General features: G+C 43.7%; 1 protein-coding gene across 7 annotated transcripts in view; it reads right to left on the bottom strand.

Moving 5' to 3' along the window:
- The window catches only part of MSI2 (musashi RNA binding protein 2), a 434,263-nt gene that overhangs the window by 261,478 nt on the left and 151,289 nt on the right, over window positions 1-21,496 (bottom strand). For all 7 annotated transcript variants that reach the window (XR_009553096.1, XM_060203807.1, XM_007526695.3 and 4 more), the window contains exon 6: window positions 14,304-14,396. Coding sequence is in view for 6 of the 7 variants with exons in the window: in XM_060203807.1 (XP_060059790.1) it covers window positions 14,304-14,396 (93 nt within the window). In the remaining variant the exon portion in view is untranslated. The remainder of the gene's footprint in view (window positions 1-14,303; window positions 14,397-21,496) is intronic.

Raw genomic sequence — 21,496 nt, 5'->3', positions numbered from 1 at the left:
AGCTAAACAGTAGAGATTTCCAACCTTCTTTCTACCCAAGAACTCCAAAAGGTCAAGTAAATAATGGGACAGGTCAGAATGACCAGAGACAGTGGTTAATGCAGACAGCAGCAATCCTGAAATGTCTCCAAGTCTCAAAGTGGTTTTTTTTTTTTGGGGGGTGTGTGTCTGTCTGAAATAATGATAGAAATGTTTTGGCTGGGGGCCGGGTAGTATGTTATGACTGGGGGCCAGGAAGTAGCACATTGGCTTAAGGGCACATGGTGTGAAGCGCAAGGAACAGTGTAAGGATTCTGGTTCAAGGCCCTGGCTCCCCACCGGCAGGGGGGTCGCTTACATAAGCAGTGAAGCAAGTCTGCAGGTGTCTATCTTTCTCTCCCCATCTCTCTGTCTTCCCCTCCTCTCTCAATTTCTCTGTCCTGTCCAACAACAACAGCAGCAATAACAATAAGGGTGACAAAAAATAGAAAAAATGGCTGGCCAGAAGCAGTGGATTTGTAGTGCAGGTATCAAGCCCCAGCAATGACCCTGGAGGCAATCAATCAATCAATCAATCAATCATCAATCAATGTTATGGCCTGTGACATATTTGTTTGAATATAATATGTTCCCTACATGAAGCCAGAGTCAGTTTCCTGGATAATGTGCCACACACCATGGCACTGCAAAACTGCTGGTCATAGCATCCCACCTGCCTGAAGAAGATGGATCCAGTGGGAACCCCCATGCCCCTTCCTGTACTTCTCAGCAGAGGTCAGCTTCTGTATCTTGGGTTCTCAGGTGAGAGGAATTCTGAGCAAGTCATTTTTTTAAAAATTTTATTTATCTTCCCTTTTGTTGCCCTTGTTGTTTGCAAGTGTCAACCCGGCTTTGACCTAGCACGTTAAGATTGGGCCCTCCTCAATCACTATCGAACAGGCCATGGCCGGTGCGTCGCTATGTTCCACCGCTGGGGAGCCAGAGACGACCCGAACTGCCCCTGCGGCTACAGACAGACTATGACCCACATAGTCAACGACTGCCACCTCTCCAGATTCAAAGGAGGTCTCGAAACTTTACATCAGGCTCAACCTGACGCTGTTGACTGGCTACGGAAGAAGGGCAAACACTAGAAGAAGAAGAATTGTTGTAGTTATTATTGTTATTGATGTCATTGTTGGATAGGTCAGAGAGAAATGGAGAGAGATGGGGAAGACAGAGAGGGAGAGAAAGATAGACACCTGCAGACCTGCTTCACCACTTGTGAAGCGACTCCCCTGCAGGTGGGGAGCCGGGAGTTCGAACCGGGATCCTTATGCCGGTCCTTGCGCTTTGCACCACCTGTGCTTAACCTGCTGTGATACCGCCCGACTCCCTAGCAAGTCATTTCTGCACTCACAGTCCTCATATCCTAACTTTAGGGGTGGGGACAATTCTCTCATCTCACAAAGGCTTTGGGGACAATCATAAGGCAGAAGACAAGAGGCCTAGATGAACAGGACTCTCTGCAGCTGAATACAAATGCCAACTTAGTTGGAACAGAGCTAACACATGAATAAAACTTCCTTTTTGCTACTAGAACACGTCTAGAGTAAAGGAAACGGAGTAGTCTTTTTAAAAAGATAAAAATGAGACAACCCCCGCACCCCCCACACACACACACATACATACACACACAAGAGAGTCAGCAAACGTCCTCCTAAAACAATCCAGCATGTTTTTCTTTCTGGTGAATGCCTAACCTTCTGTCAGTCCCTCAGAAAGTTGAGAATAAGATCAAGAAGAGGGGAATGAGAGCTGGGGAAACAGCATAATGTTTCTGCAAAAGATTTTTTGCCTGAGGTTCAATCCCCAGCACCATCATAAACCAGGGCTGAGAAGTAGTCTTTTTAAAGAAGGGGGGAAGGTGGAGGAGGCAGTACACACCCAGTAAAATGCATGTTATCATGTATAAGGACTCAGGTTCAAACCACAGGTCCCCTACCTCTGGTGGAGGGAGGGCACTTCATAGGCAGTGAAACAAATCCCCCCTTCTCTAGCTCTCTAGGAAAAAAAAAAGAATAAGAAGATTCTCTTAGATCATTCCATATTCTTAACTTTATTTCTTTTTTTAAAATATATTTAATTTTTTATTTCTGATTAATAGGTTACAAGATCTTTTTTACATTTTATTATTTTTAATTATTTATTGGATAGAAATAGCCAGAAATTGAGAGGGGAGGGGATAGGAGAGAGAGAGAGAAAAAAAGAGAGAGACCTGCAACACTGCTTCACCACTCCCAAAGCTTTCCCCCTGCAGGTGGGGACCAGGGACTTGAACCTGGGTCATTGCTCATTGTAACATGGGCACTCAACCAGGTGCACTAACACTGGCCCTTAGCTTTATCTCTTTATGTAAAAAAGTGCCTAGAATTTCTTTTCAAATACTAATGTTCTACAAATATTAATCAAGTCTGAAAATATTTACTTCTGTTGTCCATTATAAAAGACCGCTAGTGACCTCAACAACCGAACATCTCTAATGTACAGCTAATTCGATTCCACAAATTCCATCTTCTATTACAGACTATCTAAAAACCACTTCCTGTAAGCAAACCACTCAGTTGGACCTTCTTCTTCTTCTTCTTCTTCTTCTTCTTCTTCTTCTTCTTCTTCTTCTTCTTCTTCTTCTTCTTCTTCTTCTCCTTCTTCCTCCTCCTCCTCCTCCTTCTTCTTCCTCTTCTTCTCCTCCTCCTCCTCCTTCTTCTTCTCCTCCTTCTTCCCTTCTTTTAGTCTAATTAAGTCCTTATTTTCCTCTTTAACTACAAAAAGCTCACTTTTCACTACACAGGGCAGAATTTCTTTTTATTTATTTATTTAGCAGGTGCAAAGTGTTTATTGACCCCTCCCCCAATGCCAGGGGCTCATAGGACTCCACAGGTGCTGCAGTGTGCAGTGGGAACTTGATCTCCTCCACCTTCATCACCTGGAAGGAATGGGCACCCATGTGGTGGTAGCACTGGGTGACCGCACTAGCCATGGTCAGGTCACGGTACTCGCGGTCCATGTGTGGGTGCCGCTGTGGGAGTAGTAGCACAGCCAAATGCCGAAGTTCTTCACGCAGAGCGGGGACTTCTTGAACACCTGCTGGCAGTACATGATCTCGCCCGACGACTTCTTCATCTTCTTGAGCTGAGACACGAAGTACCAGAAGCATGACTTGGCCACGACATGGTTCTTTTTATTTATTTATTTTTTAAGAGATAGAGAAATCAGTAATCCCTGGGACCAGGCAGTGGTGCACCAGATTAAGAGCACATGTTAACATGTGTAAAGACCCAGGTTTGAGCCCCCGCTCCCTGCCTGCAAGGAGGGGGGGATGGCGGGGGGCACTTCGTTTGCAGTGAAGCAGATTTGCAGATGTCTCTCACTCTCTCTACCTCTCTTTCTCCCTCCTCCCCTCTCAATTTCTCTCTATCCTATCTAATAAAAATAGAAATGGGGGGTGGGGAGAGGAAATAAGGCCCATCAGGAGCGATGGATTGATAGTGCAGGCACTGAACCCCAGTAACAACCCTGGTGGCAATAAATAAATAAATAAACCCTAAGTAGAAATGGCCCAAAGGGTGGTGGTCAGTATTTCAAGTCACTGATGAACCAGGGGTTACAGGGCTGGCAGGCTGGCTATCTACAGGCCACTTACTCATCTGCAGTTCTGTGGTGGATTTTGCCCTTGTGGGTGAGTTTAATCAGGAAAGGGGACTGTTACTGTGTAGGTATTAAATTAAGAGTTCTGAAACACACTGGAAGGAATTTTTAAAATTTCTTAGAGGTGGCCAAGGGAAGTTTCATCCTATGTGTCATCTTTTTACATCTCTCACTTAATTTAGAGTGGCCAACCCATTCTGGTTTACAAGTCCCACATTCCTGGAAACCCTTTTGGTCCTAGACAAGTCAGGACAGCTGGTCACCTTCTATCTTTACTCTGCCCTGTCCTCCTGACAATCAGGAATCTATTGGTAGTATTTACTATTTGTGTTACTTTTAATTTTTAAAAACTTTTTTATTTTTTTCAAAGCATTTATTTATTTCCTTTTGTTGCCCTTGTTTTTATTGTTGCAGTTATTATTGTTATTGGTGTCATTATTGTTGGATAGGACAGAGAGAAATGAAGAGAGATGGGGAAGACAGAGAGGGAGAGAGAAAGATAGTCACCTGCAGACTTGCTTTACCGCTTGTGAATTGACTCCCCTGCAGGTGGGGAGCCAGGGGCTGGAACTAGGATCCTTAAGCTGGTCCTTGCGCTTTGTGCCACGTGTGCTTAACCCGCTGCGCTACCGCCCAACTCCCAATTTTTTAAAAAATTATCTTTATTTATTGGATAGAGACAGCCAGAAATCAAGAAGGAAGGAGGTGATAATGAGGGAGAGAGACAGAGAGACACCTGCAGCCCTGCTTCACCACTTGTAAAGCTTTCCCCCTGCAGGTGGGGACGAGGGGCTCGAACCTGGGTCCTTGCGCATTGTAATACATGCACTTAACCAGGTGCGCCACCACTCGCCCCCCCCCCCGACTCCCAATTTTTAAAAACTTCTAAAAATTATCTTTATTTGTAGTCTGGGAGGTGGCACAGTGGTAAAGCTTTGGACTCTCAAGCATGAGGTCTGGAGTTTAATCCCCGGCAGCACATGTGCCAAAGTGATGTCTGGTTCTTTCTCTCTCCTCCTATCTTTCTCATAAATAAATAAAATATTTTAAAAAATTATCTTTATTTATTGGATAGTGGCAGCCAGAAATCAAGAGGGAAAGGGGAGATAGAGAAAGACAAGAGAGATATCTGCAGCACTGCTTCACCACTCTCAAAAAGCTTCCCCTCCCACAGGTTGAGACCAGGGGTCAAACGGAGTCCTTGCACATTGTAACAAGTGCGCTCAACTAGGTTCCCCACCACCCATCCCCAGATAGTATTTATTTATTGTTCACTTTACTGTGGGCTGTCTCCTCACCCCCCACTCCTATACTACTAGAACTTGAAACAATCATCAAGTTTTCCTAGTAGTAACTGCTCTGCTCAAATTCTTCCAACCTGAAAACATTACGGTTACTCTAAATTCCTATAAAGAAAAAAAAAAGAACTATCACCCAGGCTGCAGAAGATATGCGGACTTGTGGCAAATCAAATTCCACTTTGCCAGTAACTCAACTCTAGGAAGACAACATAAAGTAGAGAAAAATGAAAATAGCACATACGAATGCAATCTATCAAATCTCCTATTTATTTTATGCAAAGTTTTCCTGGTGCTTATTAATGCCAGCTTTCCCTCTACCATTTAATCTGCTTCCATTTTATTCTTGGAGGCCTGTGATTATTCTAATTCAGCATTTGGATGACTTCATTTCCGCTCAAGTACACCCAGGTCAACTTGGATAGAAAAGAAAGAGGAGGAGAAGAAAAATAATCAGCTAAAAGCTATTAAATATCAGCCGTGTGCCTCATGATTGGTTTTTAAAGGCACTGGTGAGGTTAGCAACAGTCAGAAACTCAACCCTTCTGCCTCTTCCTGCATATTAACATTTTTCTGGGACTGTCACTCCTATGGCTTCCAATGTAAATAAAGTGTCAATTGGCAGGCCACTTTCAGCTAACTCACAAATACCAAACCAGAATACCCAGAGCTAGAGGGCATAACCAGCCATTCTGCAGAAACTAAACTTCCCAAAGTCCAAAGGAGAAGAGAAAGAAAGAAAAAAGCAAAGGAAAGAGAAAAGACTAAAGGAACGGAAAGAAGAGAAAGAATAGAATAGAATACAGGATCCATATAATGGGGTATCCTATTAAGGAGGTGGGGGCAGGCAGGAATCTCCATATCAATGTTCACTCCGCGAAACAATGGTAATTCAATTTCTATGCCAAGTCTAAATGAACTGAGCTTTCTCTTCCCTAAGAACCACTCCTTGCACCCACTGGCACAAGCATGAACCATGATTTCTCAGACACTTTCAGTTCCCACTGAAGTACATCCAGGGGTAGAAAGGCTTGCTTTCTCATGCTAACAACTCCATTGTAAGTGACATCTTCTGCCAGGAGGGCTCTGGGAAGGTGAGCTGCTTGAAGTGCTTAATACCCTTTAACTATCTCCCTTCCCCCAAGCTCATTAACTCCTTCCTGCCTCAGGGCTCCCATGTCCCTGGCCTCCTTCTTCTGGGTCCCCTAGGAAAATTAAAGCTCAGCCATACTGTGAAACAAAGTCTAACCGGAAATCTGGGAAGTTCAAGCCTTCCTCCTCTACCTACTATGCAAATGAGCATGTCATATGATTAGCATAATCTCAAAATTCTCCCAGCTTGCTACCCAGAAGGCATCCTATTTTTCTATTTGTATATTTTAAAACACTGTTAACGGAGCAATAATAACGTCTGATGCATTTGCCTAACAACAGCTGGCTATATTTTATACACTAAAAGGGAAATGGGAAGTTTTCCTAGAAACCCGGTATCTATTTCAGGAACTCCTTTTAAAAAAAAAAAAAAGAAAAGAAAAAGAAAAACATGTAGGAGAGGTTGGGATGGGGGGAGGGCCTTGATCAATCTCTAACTCCTTCTTCTGGCTGCAGCAGATATCAGTCTATAAAAGAAAACATTCATTCACCAGGGACACACAAAATTGTTCAGGAGGGTTTTACCTAACAAAGCCCAAGGATCTTATTACTTGTGGGGTTTGCTCATTTGCTGCCACCTGGCCTTGGAGGCTAAAGCAGGCAGATGAGGCAGATTTTTCCCATTTGCTAACTGCAACTTCTTGCAACTGAGTAGCTCTGCCAAGGGTCAGAGGGTAAATAAAGCCCCCAACCCCCTCAGTGTGACACACTTCCGAAGGGAGGGAATGACACAAACCAGACAGAGAATTAATAAAACATGAAGACAGTGTTAGCCTTGTTCTGGGCCACTACAGGAAGAAAAAAATTAAACACAAAAGTAGCCTTCAGTGTAGCCAACCAGGAAGGGGAGAGGAAAGGGGGTCCATTCTTAGTCTACTCTGCAGTTATAATTTAAGAAGTTCTAAGAACAGAGCCAAGGCAAGCAGATAGTAAATGAGACCAGACCACACCAATCACTTTCCAGTTACCTATACAAATATATATATATATATATATCTACTTCAGAAGACAAATGCCTCATGGAAGCTTTGTCACCACAAAGGACAGTTAAAACTATTGTTTTCCAGGCCTGGTTTGAGAGAATCACACATTGCCTAGAGCTCCACTTATCTACAACACAAATTTGGAAGTGCTAAGTTTCTACTTCAGGAGTATAGTCAGGGATACAGTAACTCACTGACTTACCATCTCACAAATGTCTTGCCTTTTCAATCTCAAAGTTTTCATAGTGTGTATTCCAGATGTTCGGTGACACACACACACAGTATCAACAAACAGCATCTGAGCAGCAGCCATGGGTGTCACACAAAGCCTGTAACTCAGAAAATAACACATTCCCAACACTTCCTCAGAGCACACTCAGTGGACATTCCACACAAAAGAGGAATAAATAAGATCTTATCATAGTTATTTTTAAGTCAATTCACTGTTATTTTCTATTTTTTGTTCCAAAAAGTTTCAAGTACCATTCTTAGTAGCTCAAGTTAACTTCCTTTTAAAAAGCATTTTTTTAAAATTTATTATTTACTTTGAATGAAAAAGAGACAGAGAAAGACACACACACACACACACACACACACACACACACACACACACACACCAGAGCACTACTCAACAATGGTTTCTGATGGCGTGAGGGACTGAACCTGGGATCTTGGAACCTCAGACATGAGAGGGTTTTTGCATGACTGTTATGCTTCCCTGATCATCAAATTAACTTTCTTAGGCACCCATTCAATCCCAATCCAACAAAAGGGCACAGAACCTTTCCACCTCATCTCCCTGGCCCTCCTCTTTGATAAGACAAAGAGAGTTATAACTTTCCAAGCCATTTCCTTTTCTTCCCATCCACCACAATGAGGGGCTGGCCAAGGAAGGGGTTAAAGCCCTCGTGTCAAACCACAAACTCAGGCACTGGCCCAGAAGGGACATGGGAACCAGGGCAGCCCAGTGATAAAGGCCGGATTATAGCAGACCACTGAATTGGAAATGACTTGTAGGCCTAATGAAACAGAACTTTGGCAGTAAAACAGAATGAAAGGAATGAGACAATAAAAGGCTGGAACAAAGGGTGCAGCGTCGTTTCAGCTTAGCAAAATAAGCTCACTTTGTTGTTGGGGAAAGCCAAAGCCGATTAGGATAAACCAATGACTAAGCGTAAGTCTTCCAAACTAATTACACAGTTCACCATGTGAAGTATAATTGGAAGCCTCCAGATGCGGGCTGCTTTACTTTCACAGGAGTTATATAAAGTGAGAATTACCTAGCGAGTTCAGCACTGAGCAGCTCTATCATTGAGGCGAACAGCTGAAAGGTGCAGAACTGCTCCATCCGGGATGAAGCCAAGAATTCATTAAGTTTAAAGGCCTCTTTTTGATCTCCAAAATCCTATAAGTGAGAATTTAAGCAACCGGTACTTGAAGGGAGGCCTAAACGGGAGAAGGAGGAAGCCCACGTACATGGAGTTCTTTGATCCCAGTGCTTTTTAATTACCAAACTGGGCTATTCCGGATGGCTACTTGGGGAGGCTACATGTGGAGAATAGTCTGGTTTACTGTCTGGGTCTGTATGTGCATATCTAGAGCATCCTTCATGTGCTCTTTGGGGGATGGTCTATATGCCTCATTCCTGTATTATGAAGTCCTAAACACAAAGTCTACTAAGAAACCCAAAGCAGTAAGATAAATTACTGTAGATCAGTTGTCCTAACAAATGCCTGGCAAAATGGCAAAAAGTGGGAGATGAGATCTCACAAACAATGAAAGGAGGCCAGGGAGGGCTAGGGAATGCAGAAATGAGGGACTGTCTGGGTCCTAGCCAGCACGGGCTGTGCAATCTTAGACAACTTACTGACCTTTCTCAATATCAGCCTTGTCATTTACATAATAATGTTCTACCTATCTCACTTGACATTCGTGAGAATCAAATTGTTGATGCACCAAAAAGCTGAGCACAAAGCGGATATCCCTCTCATACAGAAATCTGTAAAGTCTGAACTTCACACATTCTGAATCTTCATTAATGTAGACTGAAATGGACAAGAAACCCAGAGGTGAAAATATACTATGGTTTTTCTGGATCTTACTCATAGGATGAAGTTTCCAGTTCATAAATGGCAGCATTTCTGCAGGGAAACTCCTCACTAACCCTGCAGCTTGACGTCTAAATATTACCTCTGCTGCTGTTATAATTGCTTTTTTAAAAATATATTTATTATCTTGATTTATTTATTGAATAGAGACACTCAGAAATCGAGAGGGAAGGAGGAGATAAGACACACACACGCACACGCACACACACACAGAGAGATACCTGCAACACTGCTTCATCACTTGTAAAGCTTTCCCCTGCAGGTGGGGACCAGGGGCTTGAACCTGGGTCCCTGTACATTGTAATGTGTGCACTCAACCAGGTGTGCCACCACCCAGCCCCCTTACAACTGTCTGTATTATTATATTATGCTCATTACTACTGAAAATATATTTTGGTTATAGTGCATATGTACCTCAGATATGTATGTATCTATCTCCCTTCTCTTCCTCTCTACCTACCTGCCTATGTATCTTATGTAAACAGTTTCTAAAGTATTGAATGTTCAAGCACAAAGCTACTCTAAAAGAATAATCCAACCTGCTGTGGGAATGGAGGTGAGGGGGGGCAAACTGTGGCTTATAGGTCAAATGTGACCTATCTCTTCTTGTAAATAAAGCTATATTGGTAGTCCAGGAAATGGCACAGTGGGTAGATAAAGCTTTATTGAAATAAAGACTCACAAAATTCTTTTCATGTTGGCTATGACTGTTTTCTCCACATAACAGCAGAAACCAGCCTTTGTAACACAGATTGTATCACCTTCAAAGCAAGACATTTGCAAAAATATTTACTACTAGGCCAGTAAGAAACAAGATCAATGGGGCCAGGTGGTGGCGCACCTGGTTAAGCGCGCACGTTACAGTGTGCAAGGATCTGGGTTCAAGCCCCTGGTCCCTGCCTGCAGGGGGAAAGCTTCATGAGTGGTGAAGCAGGTCTGCAGGCGTCTCTCTGTCTCTCTCCCGCACTATTTCCCCCTTCCCTCATAATTTCTCTCTGTTTCTATTCAAAATAAATAAATAAACAAATTTAAAAAAAAGAAAAAGAAAAAGAAACAAGATCAATGATCTTGTCCATCATAAGGGTTAGGAACACCATTACCTTACCTTTCTCTACAACAACTACCCCAGAGGGGAGGAGAGTCATCTAAGTCAACAGAGTACTTATGCCATGGCTGTACTTTGTGATCTTAGATATAAACAAGTGATATCTTCACCTGGCGAGGGGATAAATCTTCTTTGAGGAAGGTGGGAGAAAAAGCACAAAAGGGTATACAAGCCTCCAATTTGAGATATTTAAAGCTCTTGGTGTGTCATTCGGCACCCACTCCACTTATAGTAATGACATATTTAAATTCCCTTAGCTCAGCCCCATGATAACAGTCTTACCCATCTTTATTGCCACCTGAAATAAAGCTGAAGCAGCTGCCACCTCAGACAACATAGGAAAGCAGGGTAGAGAAGTGACAGTGAGGAAAACCCAAAACAAGGATGACAAACCCTGAAAGGAGGCTGTGGAAGGATGGAAAGGTCTAGACTGGGAGGAACAAGAAGTGGGACGTGCAGTCAGGTTGCTCAGCTGCCTTACCCGGGTGTTCTCTGCTGAGATTTCATCTTCCTGATTTTTTTAAATATATATATATATTTTTTTCCCCTTTTGTTGCTCTTGCTGTTTAACATCATTGTGGTTATTAATGTCGTCATTGTTGAATAGTACAGAGAGAAATGGAGAGAGGAGGGGAAGACAGAGAGGGGGAGAGAAAGAGACACACCTTGCAGACCTGTTTCACCACTTGTGAAGCAACTCCTGTGAAGATGGGGAGCCGGGGGCTCAAACTGGGGTCCTTACGCCAGTCTTTGCGCTTTGTGCCACGTGCGCTTAACCCGTTGTGCCATGTGCGCTTAACCCGCTGCGCCACCACCCGACTCCCCTACCTGATGTTTAATGTAAATCTTTGTGTTATGTCAAGATGCTGGGTGATCTACACATCCCTGTGCAGCTGAAAAGAAGGGCTTTTGTTTCTGGGATCCCAGCACTGCCCTTGGGCCCACAGAGGGAGCACAATCTTTTACTTCACATGCTTCTCCTCCCAAATCCAGTCTGTGGATTGATCAGCAGTTGGGATAGAGCCTAGAGTTCAAATATACGTATCAGACAGGACTGGAGGGGAAGTCATCCAACTCTGCCTTTCAGGGGGCTGTGATCATGGGTTAAAGATTTAATCCTACCCAAACTTCATTAACCAACCACAATATTGGCAGTAGCCCCACCAGTCTCCCAGAAATAAAAAAAAAAAAAGACTATAACTTCAATGTCCTGGGAGTCGGGCGGCAGCACAGCGGGTTAAGCGCACGTGGCACAAAGCGCAAGGACCAGCATAAGGGATCTCAGTTCGAGCCCCCGGCTCCCCAACTGCAGGGGAGTCACTCCACAAGTGGTGAAGCAGGTCTGCAGGTGTCTATCTTTCTCTCCCCCTCTCTGCCTTCCCCTCCTCTCTCCATTTCTCTCTGTCCTATCCAACAACAATGACACCAATAACAACAATAATAATAACAATAATGATAAAAACAAGGGCAACAAAACTGAAAATAAATAAATAAAATATTAAAGAAAAAAGGGGGAGAGACAGAGAGACACCTGCAGACCTGCTCCACCACTCACAAAGCTTTCCTCCTGCAGATAAGGACCAGGGGCTTGAGCCTGTAACATGTGAGTGCACTGTAACATGTGCACTCAACCAGGTGCGCCACCATCCAGCCCTATTATTATTGCTTCTTTCAACCATAACTTAAACCACAAAAGGATAGAATCAGTTTGTCAATTTCACCTAGTATCTGCTTTCCAGGTCACCAGATTTACTCTTTGTCCCTAAGGCCCAACAGCAGAAGCTCCCTGCCTTTGATCACTTTGGATTCAAATGAATTATATTAGAATCCTGAGAGGTGATGGGCCCTGCCCAAGGGGGCACAAAGGGAATACTATCCTGAAGACAGACCCAGATGGTACACACAGCATATGTATGAAAAAAAACTATTAAAACATGAACATGGAGAATGTTAACATGTTAATACAATCAAAAGCCTCCAGATCCTCTCATAAAAAAAACTTGGTAAGGTCAGGTATCCTGCCGGAACCACACAAGCCACTGCAAGGTGATCTGAGTGGCTTCAGACATGAAGAGCACCAAGCCAGGGAAGACGGTCAGTGACCGACTGCCTCCTGTACGAGAGGACAAGTATTAGGCAACATGGCCATGAGGCTCAGCCAAAGCTGGTAGAGTCTCCCACTGCTGGCATTTTAGGTCACAGTCTCAAGCGTTAATGCAAAAGTGGCAGAAAGAGAAAATGACAAGACAGGAGAGAGATGGGAAACAGACCAGGAGTGGGGCAAATGCAGAGATGTGGCAAGTACAGGCCTGTTCAGAATACTCTAGCAGCCCATCTGAGCAGCATCAACTTTCCCAAACACTTGCAAATAGCCCCTTGAGACTCACAGGCAGGTTAGAGCTCGAAAAAGAAATCCCCACTCATGTTTGCAAACACAACCCCTGGCCTTGTTTTAAAGGTCAGGCAATAATAGGGACGGCTCCCACCCCACAGCTTCCCATTAGGGAAGCTGGACTTGTCTCATTTGATTATTTCCAATCTCTCTCCCTAAGCAGGGTGAGGCTGGGTGATGGACAAATTTCCTTCAGTGCTTTAAGTCAGTCTTGAAGAGAAATACTGTAATGTACATGATCACCAAGACACTTAGCTACTCTTTAGAACCGGCCAGAGCAAATCAGTCCCCAACTGGCAATGGCAGACAGTGCCGTGGGGAAGGCATTTTTCATAAACAACCTGGAAGGACAGTTAAGTGCCTTTCTGAATGCAGAGCTGGGTTGAAGGCGGCTGGTTTCTCTTTGTTGCATGGTCTCCCATTCATGCAGAAATTGATTAATACCCGAGACAGGGAACTCACCATTTTTGAGACTAAATAGAGGTCATGGCATTCATCCCAGACAGTAGCTCATGACTGGACACACCTGAGGACGGGGTCATAGCTGCCTATCACCTTGCGTAAACAAACACAAGCACAGAACCTTCAGACCTGCCAGAGGGCGGCAGTGCCTTTGTATTACCCAGGACAAGCATGACAGCCACCACAAGGGGAAATGAATGATGGAACTGTGGAGCCTGGAACACAGCCAGTATCTTCTCAGCTGGGGGCTATGGGGAGGCACATGCAGGCCCAAGGAGACTGTCCCACACTGAGTTAGTTCTCAGGACAACATCTACAACTGCTCAGGGATATAAGGAGTGAAGTTCTCCCAGCACAGGGAAGTCAAGAAATGGGGATCATATCCACACAAGGGCCAGTCCCCCCATAAGCTCTGAAGCTCTGTACTGACAGGCATCTGAAGAAATATGTCACCCTTTTATGGAGAGAAGAGCAATGCTTTCTCCAAGCCACAGGTGCCCCCACCCATAAGAGGCCAAGCTGAATACATTACATATTCATTTTGTCTTTCTTTTAGTCACAGATATGTAGATGGGCATGCTAACTGATCTGGGGCATTCTGTGCTGTTCCTAGTCTGTTCTAGCAGCAGGGCCCAAGAGATCATTTTACTACTATTTCACAGACATTCTGACAGGTACAGCCCCAGCATCTCCCCCCAGGTTTCCTTGGGCATTTGACAGGGGAGAGTTCTGCTGCCAAAGGCCCCAGGGAGCCTCCTCTTCAATGCACAATTCAGAAGGGTACAGAACAAAGGTCAAAACAGATGTACAGCCCCCATCACAGCTTTGTAAGAAGGTCTGCCCTGTGACTCACAGTCGCGCACAATCCCCAGCTCCCAGCCCCGGCCCCACTCAGTCGGTCAGCAAATGCCAGCAAAATCACACTGCAGGCTCCGCCGGGCACATGGGCGGGGCTTGGTGCTGGTCACAATTTTGACTCCCCCAACCCCAGTTCCTGCCGGATTTCGCTGAAATGTTGAAGGCTAAATTCAAGGATAAGGTTCTTGAGCAAACGGCTGTAGCAAAGGCTACACAGGAGCCACACAGCTGCCTCTAAGGGCTGAAAAGATGCTCACCCCAACCCCACCCACCACTCACCTTGCCAAACTGCTCAAAATATTGCTTTACATCTTCTACCACCGTGTTCGCAGACAGTCCGCCTACAAATATTTTCTTTGTTCTTGTGACCATCTGTAAGAAATGATAAGAAGAGGACATGGGTTAACCAGGTTATCTGAAACGATGCGAAGATGTAAGCTACCCTCCACATTTCTCTAGGAAGGTAATTTCCGAAATATCCAAGCTGCATGGAGCAGACCCTTCAGATGTCTCAGAATACTGGAGACAATCACTCTGGATTATCTTGGATTTCAGATCACAACTGAAAAAAAAAAAGCTCTGGTTTCACAAAGACACAAAGAGGACATCACACTTCCTTGACCATACACACAACCTCATTCTAATTCTAGCACAATGAGAAGTCATGTGTGAAAGCTATTTTAGACCTGAGAGATGTGAACAAAATAGCACTATATGCATAAATACCTGCTACCCAGAAAGCACTCATCAAATTTTCCAATAAGAAACTATCCTGTAATTCAAAAGTATGTGTGGAACCCCTGTATGGAGCTGTTCTACGTGCTAAAACATGTATGTGTCCACCAACAAGGCTCATGCAGGTCTCACACCAGGGACTTCCCTCCAAGCTAAATCCCCAATACTTCCCCTCTTCAGTTCTCATGATTCAGCTCGATTTACCCTATGCTCCATCAAACACAGGTCCTTCTCCCTTGGAATGCCTCACTGCTCCTCAGTCTCCCACTGCAAGTTGTAACCACCCTCTCAACAATTAAATCTATCTAAGTCACTCTATCTGTAAGTTGTTCTTCCTTTTTTAATAGTCTCTCTCTCCCTCCTCTCCCTTTTTGCCTCCAGGATTATCACTGGGGCTCAATGTCTATACTACAAAACCACTGCTGTTGTGGCCTTTTTTTTTGGGGGGGGGGGATAAGACAAAGAAAAATTGAGAGGAGGGGGCAGGATAGAAAGTGAAAGAAAGACAGACACCTGTAGGCCTGCTTCATTGCTTGTGAAGCAACCCCCCTACAGGTGGGGAGCTGGGGGCTCCGAACAAGATCCTTGAGCAGGTCCTTGCACTTTGTACAATGTGCACTTAACCTGGTGCACAACTGCCCAGCCCCCATATTCTCTCTCTCTCTTTTTCTCTTGGATTTATTTATTTTAGATTCTAACAGAGAAAAATTGAGTGTGGGGGGGGGGCAGACACATGCAAGCACTACTTCACCCTTTCCCCCTGTAGATGGGGACCTTGTACTCCACCCAGCCTCAGTTCTTCTCACTTCTAAAATGCCTAACATTGTATCCATCCCCCTCTCACAAGCACTCATGACTTCTTAGCTCATGCTAAAGTCATTGATAATCCTACCTTTCTTACTTTCTCCTTCAGACAGTCAACACCCTCTTGGTAACCTCTCTAATGCCCAAGTACAAGGCCAGGCACATAGAAATCCACAACATATGTTTAGTGCAAAAATGAACAAATATGGCCGCAATCCCACCAGTGACAAAGCAAGAGGAAAAAAGGAAGCTCACTAGAACGTAAAATGAAATGAGGAAATAAAATTTTCTGAAGGCTGAATGGATTTTGTTGTTGTTTAACATTAAATTTAAAAAAAAATTAAATAAACTTCAAAGCTCAAGGTACTGGATCTTACCAGTTCAGTCCCATATAATGAAAACACAGTGTGTCTTAATTTGAGGTGCGGGAGGGGGTGGGTGGAGAAGGGTTGGCCTTGGTGGGGAGAGATCCTGTCACAGCATACACATATACTGAATCGTCTTCCACACTTTAAATATCTTGCAATATATTTGCCAAGCATACCTCAATAAAGCTGGGGAAGAATGTTTGGTAAGAGTGTACAAATGAACTCATTATTAGAAACAAAAGATAAATGAATGAGATGAATCTAGGAACACAAACAACACAAAACAAACAAACAAAAAAAAAACCCTTACAATGTTATTTATGTCTATTACAATTCAACTCAGAGAGCCTAATTACTGGAGCACTTCTCACGGAGGCTCCTGACACATTTGCTGAGAAAACGAAGGAACCAACCCATTTCCAACAGGAGAGCCTCAGCTGAGTGACATTTGAGGGCGTATTAGTTGCTAGTAGGCTTGAGTTTGGGGGTGGGAAGAAACCCTCTGTGTCTAAGTCTGGATCTGATCCTGGACAGGACTCAGTCCTGAGTTGTCAGTTCTGTCTTCAGCACCATGAAGTCCCAGATGAGAGATCTAGGTCCCCCACGCCTAATCCTGAACATTAATGAATCTGCAAACCTGAGGCCCCCAGGCTTCAGAGGGTCAACACTTAGCTTAGGGGACACAGTCATCACAGTCCATTGATTGATCTCAAACTGAAATTACTCTAGAGTGAACTTTGTGTACTGTTTTATTACTACTAATTTTTTAAATGTAGGTCTTCCTCCTCACCCCCAACCCCTACTTTAAAAAGATTTATCGGGAGTCCGGCAGTAGTGCAGCAGGTTAAGCACAGGTGGCACAAAGCACAAGGATTGGCTTAAGGATCCCGGTTCGAGCCCCCTGCTTCCCACCTGCAGTGGGGGGAGAGGGGGCCACTTCACAAGTGGTGAAGCAGGTCTGCAGGTGTCTATCTTTCTCTCCCCCTCTGTGGCTTCCCCTCCTCTCTCCATTTCTCTCTGTCCTATCCAACAACAATGGCATCAATAACGACAGTAATAACTACAACAATAAAACAACAAGGGCAACAAAAGGGAATAAATATTAAAAATTTTTTTTAAAGTTTTATCAGGCTACTGGAAAAGTCATGACACATAATTGCATAAAAAATATATCATGACTTTTCTGACAGCCCAATATTTTGAAGAGAAAAACAGACTAGGGATTACAGCAGCACTCAGTCATACAGTGGTGCTGGAAACTGAACCACAGACCTCATGCATGCAAAGCAGGTGCTCTACCCACTGGGCCACCACCTTGGCTATCTTCACAGCTTTAAAGGACATGGCCATCAAGTCATGTCATGGTTTGCACAGGTGTTTAAAGCTGTGATTTACTGTTCTCCATCTCTTTTCAGATGAATGAGAGATAAGATTAGGTGAGATATGGGGGAGTCCGGCAGTAGTGCAGTGGCTTAAGTGCATGTGGCACAAAGCAAGGACCAGCATAAGGATCCCATTTTGAGCCTCCAGCTCCCCACCTGCAAGGGGGTCGCTTCACAAGCGGTGTGAAGCAGGTCTGCTGCAGGCGTGTCTATCTTTCCCCATCTTTGTCTTCCCCTCCTCTCTCCATTTCTCTCTGTCCTATCTAACAATGATGACATCAATAGCAATAATAACTACAACAACAATGAAAAACAACAAGGGCATCAAAGGGAAAATAAATAAATAAATAAATAAATAAATAAATATAAAAAAATTAAAGATTAGGTGAGATGAACATAAGGGCATTCCATGAAGAGCATCAGTTTCCACAGTTCTAAGCTCCAAGACCCTCTCTCTAGTTGGCTGAGCACTGATTCTGCTCCTTTCTGTCCATCTTCTTTCTTATGCATTTTTTAAATGCCCAGTGAATCAAGATCACCTTCACTGTGAAAGTTTATCAAGCCCTCTCCAGACTCAAAACCTTCCCTAAACTCTTAACACCACGTGGAATTTAATCCATATTTTATTTTCAGAAGAAATGTAACCTTCACATATAAAATGCAGGTATAATAACTAGCCTACCATACAAGGTTTCTATTGAGATTAAACTAAATAGCATACACCAGAGTATCTAGCTGGACATCAGGTACACACTAAATAAATGAATAAATGGTCACTGTAAGAGATCCCAAAATCAATTACTAAATTCATCCATCAAACTCAAAAGCAAATGTGCAACAGAAAGACATCTTATACAGAAAGTTTGACAATTCAACTTTTATTGCCACATTCATTTCCATTATAATTTCAAAGACGCATTTTCTGCATCTCTATGTGATGATTCCAGACAGGCAAACACTCCCAATAGTTTCATTTGAAATTGTTTTCACTCTTTTTCTTATGTCCCAACCAAGTAACTAAATATCTATAAAGAGACAATAATGTGATCTACAAACACACACGAGTGAAATTCTCAACTTAAAGAAACTCTGGAGAAGCAGTCTCTAAATTGAAGCCCATGGTGTCATTTCTACATTATTTAAAGTCAAGCAGGTACAGAGCAGGCCCTATTAATATTCCAAAGGTCCACAGGGACCCAGAGTTCTAGACAACCAATATGCCTTCCTTCCAGATAGCAGAAGTCAATCGAGTTCATCCCCCAGTAACTGGTCAAATATAAAAGTCCCCTGTTAAACCCTTCATCATTGCCTGTTGGCCATAAACCTGCCAAGCAGAAGTCTAAACAAGGGGGCAGACACCCGCTAGCTATAAATCTACACAGTCCCCAAACATCTTTAGAACACTTTTTTTAAAGGATGAAAAATACCAGGCCCCAGATGATGTGCCAAAGTGCTCAAGTTACTAAAACATCCTCTGCCGGAACCAGTTCAGAAACAGTAATGGATCTCACTCTTCTAACAAACACTAAAAGGAAGCTGGTTTAATCAAAACCTTCCAAACATGGAAAGGCCAGTGGGAAGATGTGCATCACTTGGTTAGCTACCCACGTCTTGGCTACAGGAGAGGGGAGCATGGCCAGGAGGTCATGGGCGCTCTGCTTGGTGACCTCTCTCACCAGAAGTGTTACTGGGGAAAATAGAGTGACTACAACTGGCAATACTGACAGCATCTCCACTAAGTGAACTGTGGAGTGTTCAAGGATTTGCATTCTGGAAAGGGGCACAGGAGCCAGGCAGAGGGCTCCAAAATCACACATTCTTCCTTCCATTTCCCTTCCACACACACATCCTGCCCCCATGACTCCTGAAAAGGGCAGGAAGTAGAGAGGACTGGGACAGTGTGTTCAGGCTCTCTGCAGTGGAAGAACTCAAATGAAGTGGAAGAGCTCAAATCTCCATCCATATTATCTATACATGTGTGCATGCATATACCCTCTAGAACTTCATTCCTAGTACTGCAGTCTTGGTTTTTATTTGCCCCCCAAAACTATCCAGGACCTCCAGAATGGTAACCCTTTTCTGACCTTGGGCATAAGAGCAAGACAAGTGAGTCTCTGGCCCCCTGGCTCTACAGTCTATTATTTTTTATTTCCTTTTCCCCTCTCTCTCTCTCTAACTACACTGGAAAGAGCCCAATGTTTTGTTTCCTTTCTCAAACCTCAGGTAACTCTTTCCTACCATACAGTCTTCACAGGATACAGTACATAACCATGGAAGGTAAGAGAAACCAGGTACTGTAAACCAAAATGCTCACAGAGCCAGTACCCACACTGCTCCAAGAGAAAAGAGCCACCCATCTGTTCCAAATACAGTTCAGTCCAAAATCCACTAGGAAAATTATCTCAAATGTCCTTTTCTTGGAGTTCTGATTGGAAGGGCTACAGAAAATGTTCTGATTTGTGAGTATTTTCCATTCTAGATATCCACTGAGAATAGCCCTCTCCCTCCAAGAGATCTCCCTGACCTTCAATGTATTAGGGTGTGTGTGTGTGTGTGTGTGTGTGTGTGTGTGTCAGGTGTTCAGACTCTTAAAAATCACTGCTACAATTTTGCATCTAGACCCATAATTTAACTAAGCACCACTACTCAATACAAACCTCTTGCATGCGTGAGAAACACACACACACACACACACACACACACACACACACTCCATTATTCCATTTCAGAAAACTGATGTTTACATGTAAAATCTGGCCAAAGTTAGCTGTCAACTCAAACTGCAAAGAGCATCCCACCTTCCTGCCTCTAGCCAGAGTTGACAATCAAGATTCAAAAACTCTCCTTTTAAAAATGTGTTTCTGGAGTCGGGCGGTGGTGCAGCGGTTAAGTACAGGTGGCACAAAGCGCAAGGACCAACGTAAAGATCCCAGTTCGAGCCCCCGGCTCCCCATCTGCAGGAGAGTCACTTCACAGGCGGTGAAGCAGGTCTGCGGGTGTCTGTCTTTCTCTCCCCACCCCCGCCTTCCTTTCCCCTCTCCATTTCTCTCTGTCCTATCCAACAATAATGACACCAATAATAACTACAACAGTAAAACAATAAGGACAACAAAAGGGAATAAATAAATATTAAAAAATGTGTTTCTATCTGAAATTTGCAGTGAGTCCATTGTTTATTTTTTATAAACCATGTGTTTGTGTACTGAAATCTGGAGGGGGTGAGAAAATAAAAATTACTTCTAAAAATGAGAAACTTAAGTCCAACAGTTGGTCCAAAGATATTAAGTTGTCACATGAGAAAATAACAATAACAAATATTTTTTAATCTTGCCAAATGTGTGGAAAGGCAGGAAGTGGCTCTGGAGAGCCTTAAATGAGTATGAGAGCATCCCAGAGAAGCTAATTCAGCTCTTGCCATCACTCTATTCCTGAAAAGAGTTCAAATTCCCCTTGGTGAAAAATATGAGTCCCCTTCATTGTCCAAGAACAGAGGCTCGTTTACAGACTCTCATTTGTGGGTATTTCAAGGTGGGGAGAGCCCAGAGAAGATCTCAGAATACTAGCAATCGGGGCCTGGTGGTGGTGCACCCAGTTGAGCACACATGCCAGAACATACAAGAACCTGGATTCAAACCCACCTCCCCCACCTGCATGGGGGGAAACTTCACAAGTGGTGAAGCAGTGCTGCAGGTGTCTTAGTCTCTCCTCTTCTCTTTATCCTATGAATGAATAAATAAAAAATGAATGGTATGTTTGTAGCTATCAAATCATTTTCACCCCAGATTCTGAATTAGGTGAACAATTTGTTCTTCAGAGTCTGCAGTGAAACTGTATCTTCACCAGCATGTCACTTTTCTCATGCCGCCTTGCACTGGACAGTTATACCCAGTGTTTGTATGGCAAGGATGCTCTAGCAAAGCCGACTAAACCCACAGAAATACCTGGCCTTAAGGTCCTGTTCCCAAAGGAGCAAACCTTTAGAATTCTCATTACTCTCAGCCAGTCATTTTTCCATCCTTCTGTTCTCCCCCTAAACTAGCACTACTGCCTCCATCTACCAACATCTCATCTGAATTTGTGGCAAAACTTGCTACCCATATAAAACCAGAGCATTGGTTGGGGATTGGGATTTAGCTCCAGGTTTCTAAACTCATACATGGAAAAGAGACTATAGTGGATTGAC

The sequence above is a fragment of the Erinaceus europaeus genome, chromosome 12 (assembly GCF_950295315.1).
Source record: "Erinaceus europaeus chromosome 12, mEriEur2.1, whole genome shotgun sequence".
Classification (NCBI taxonomy): domain Eukaryota; kingdom Metazoa; phylum Chordata; class Mammalia; order Eulipotyphla; family Erinaceidae; genus Erinaceus; species Erinaceus europaeus.
This window is presented reverse-complemented; position numbering and strand designations above follow the sequence as displayed.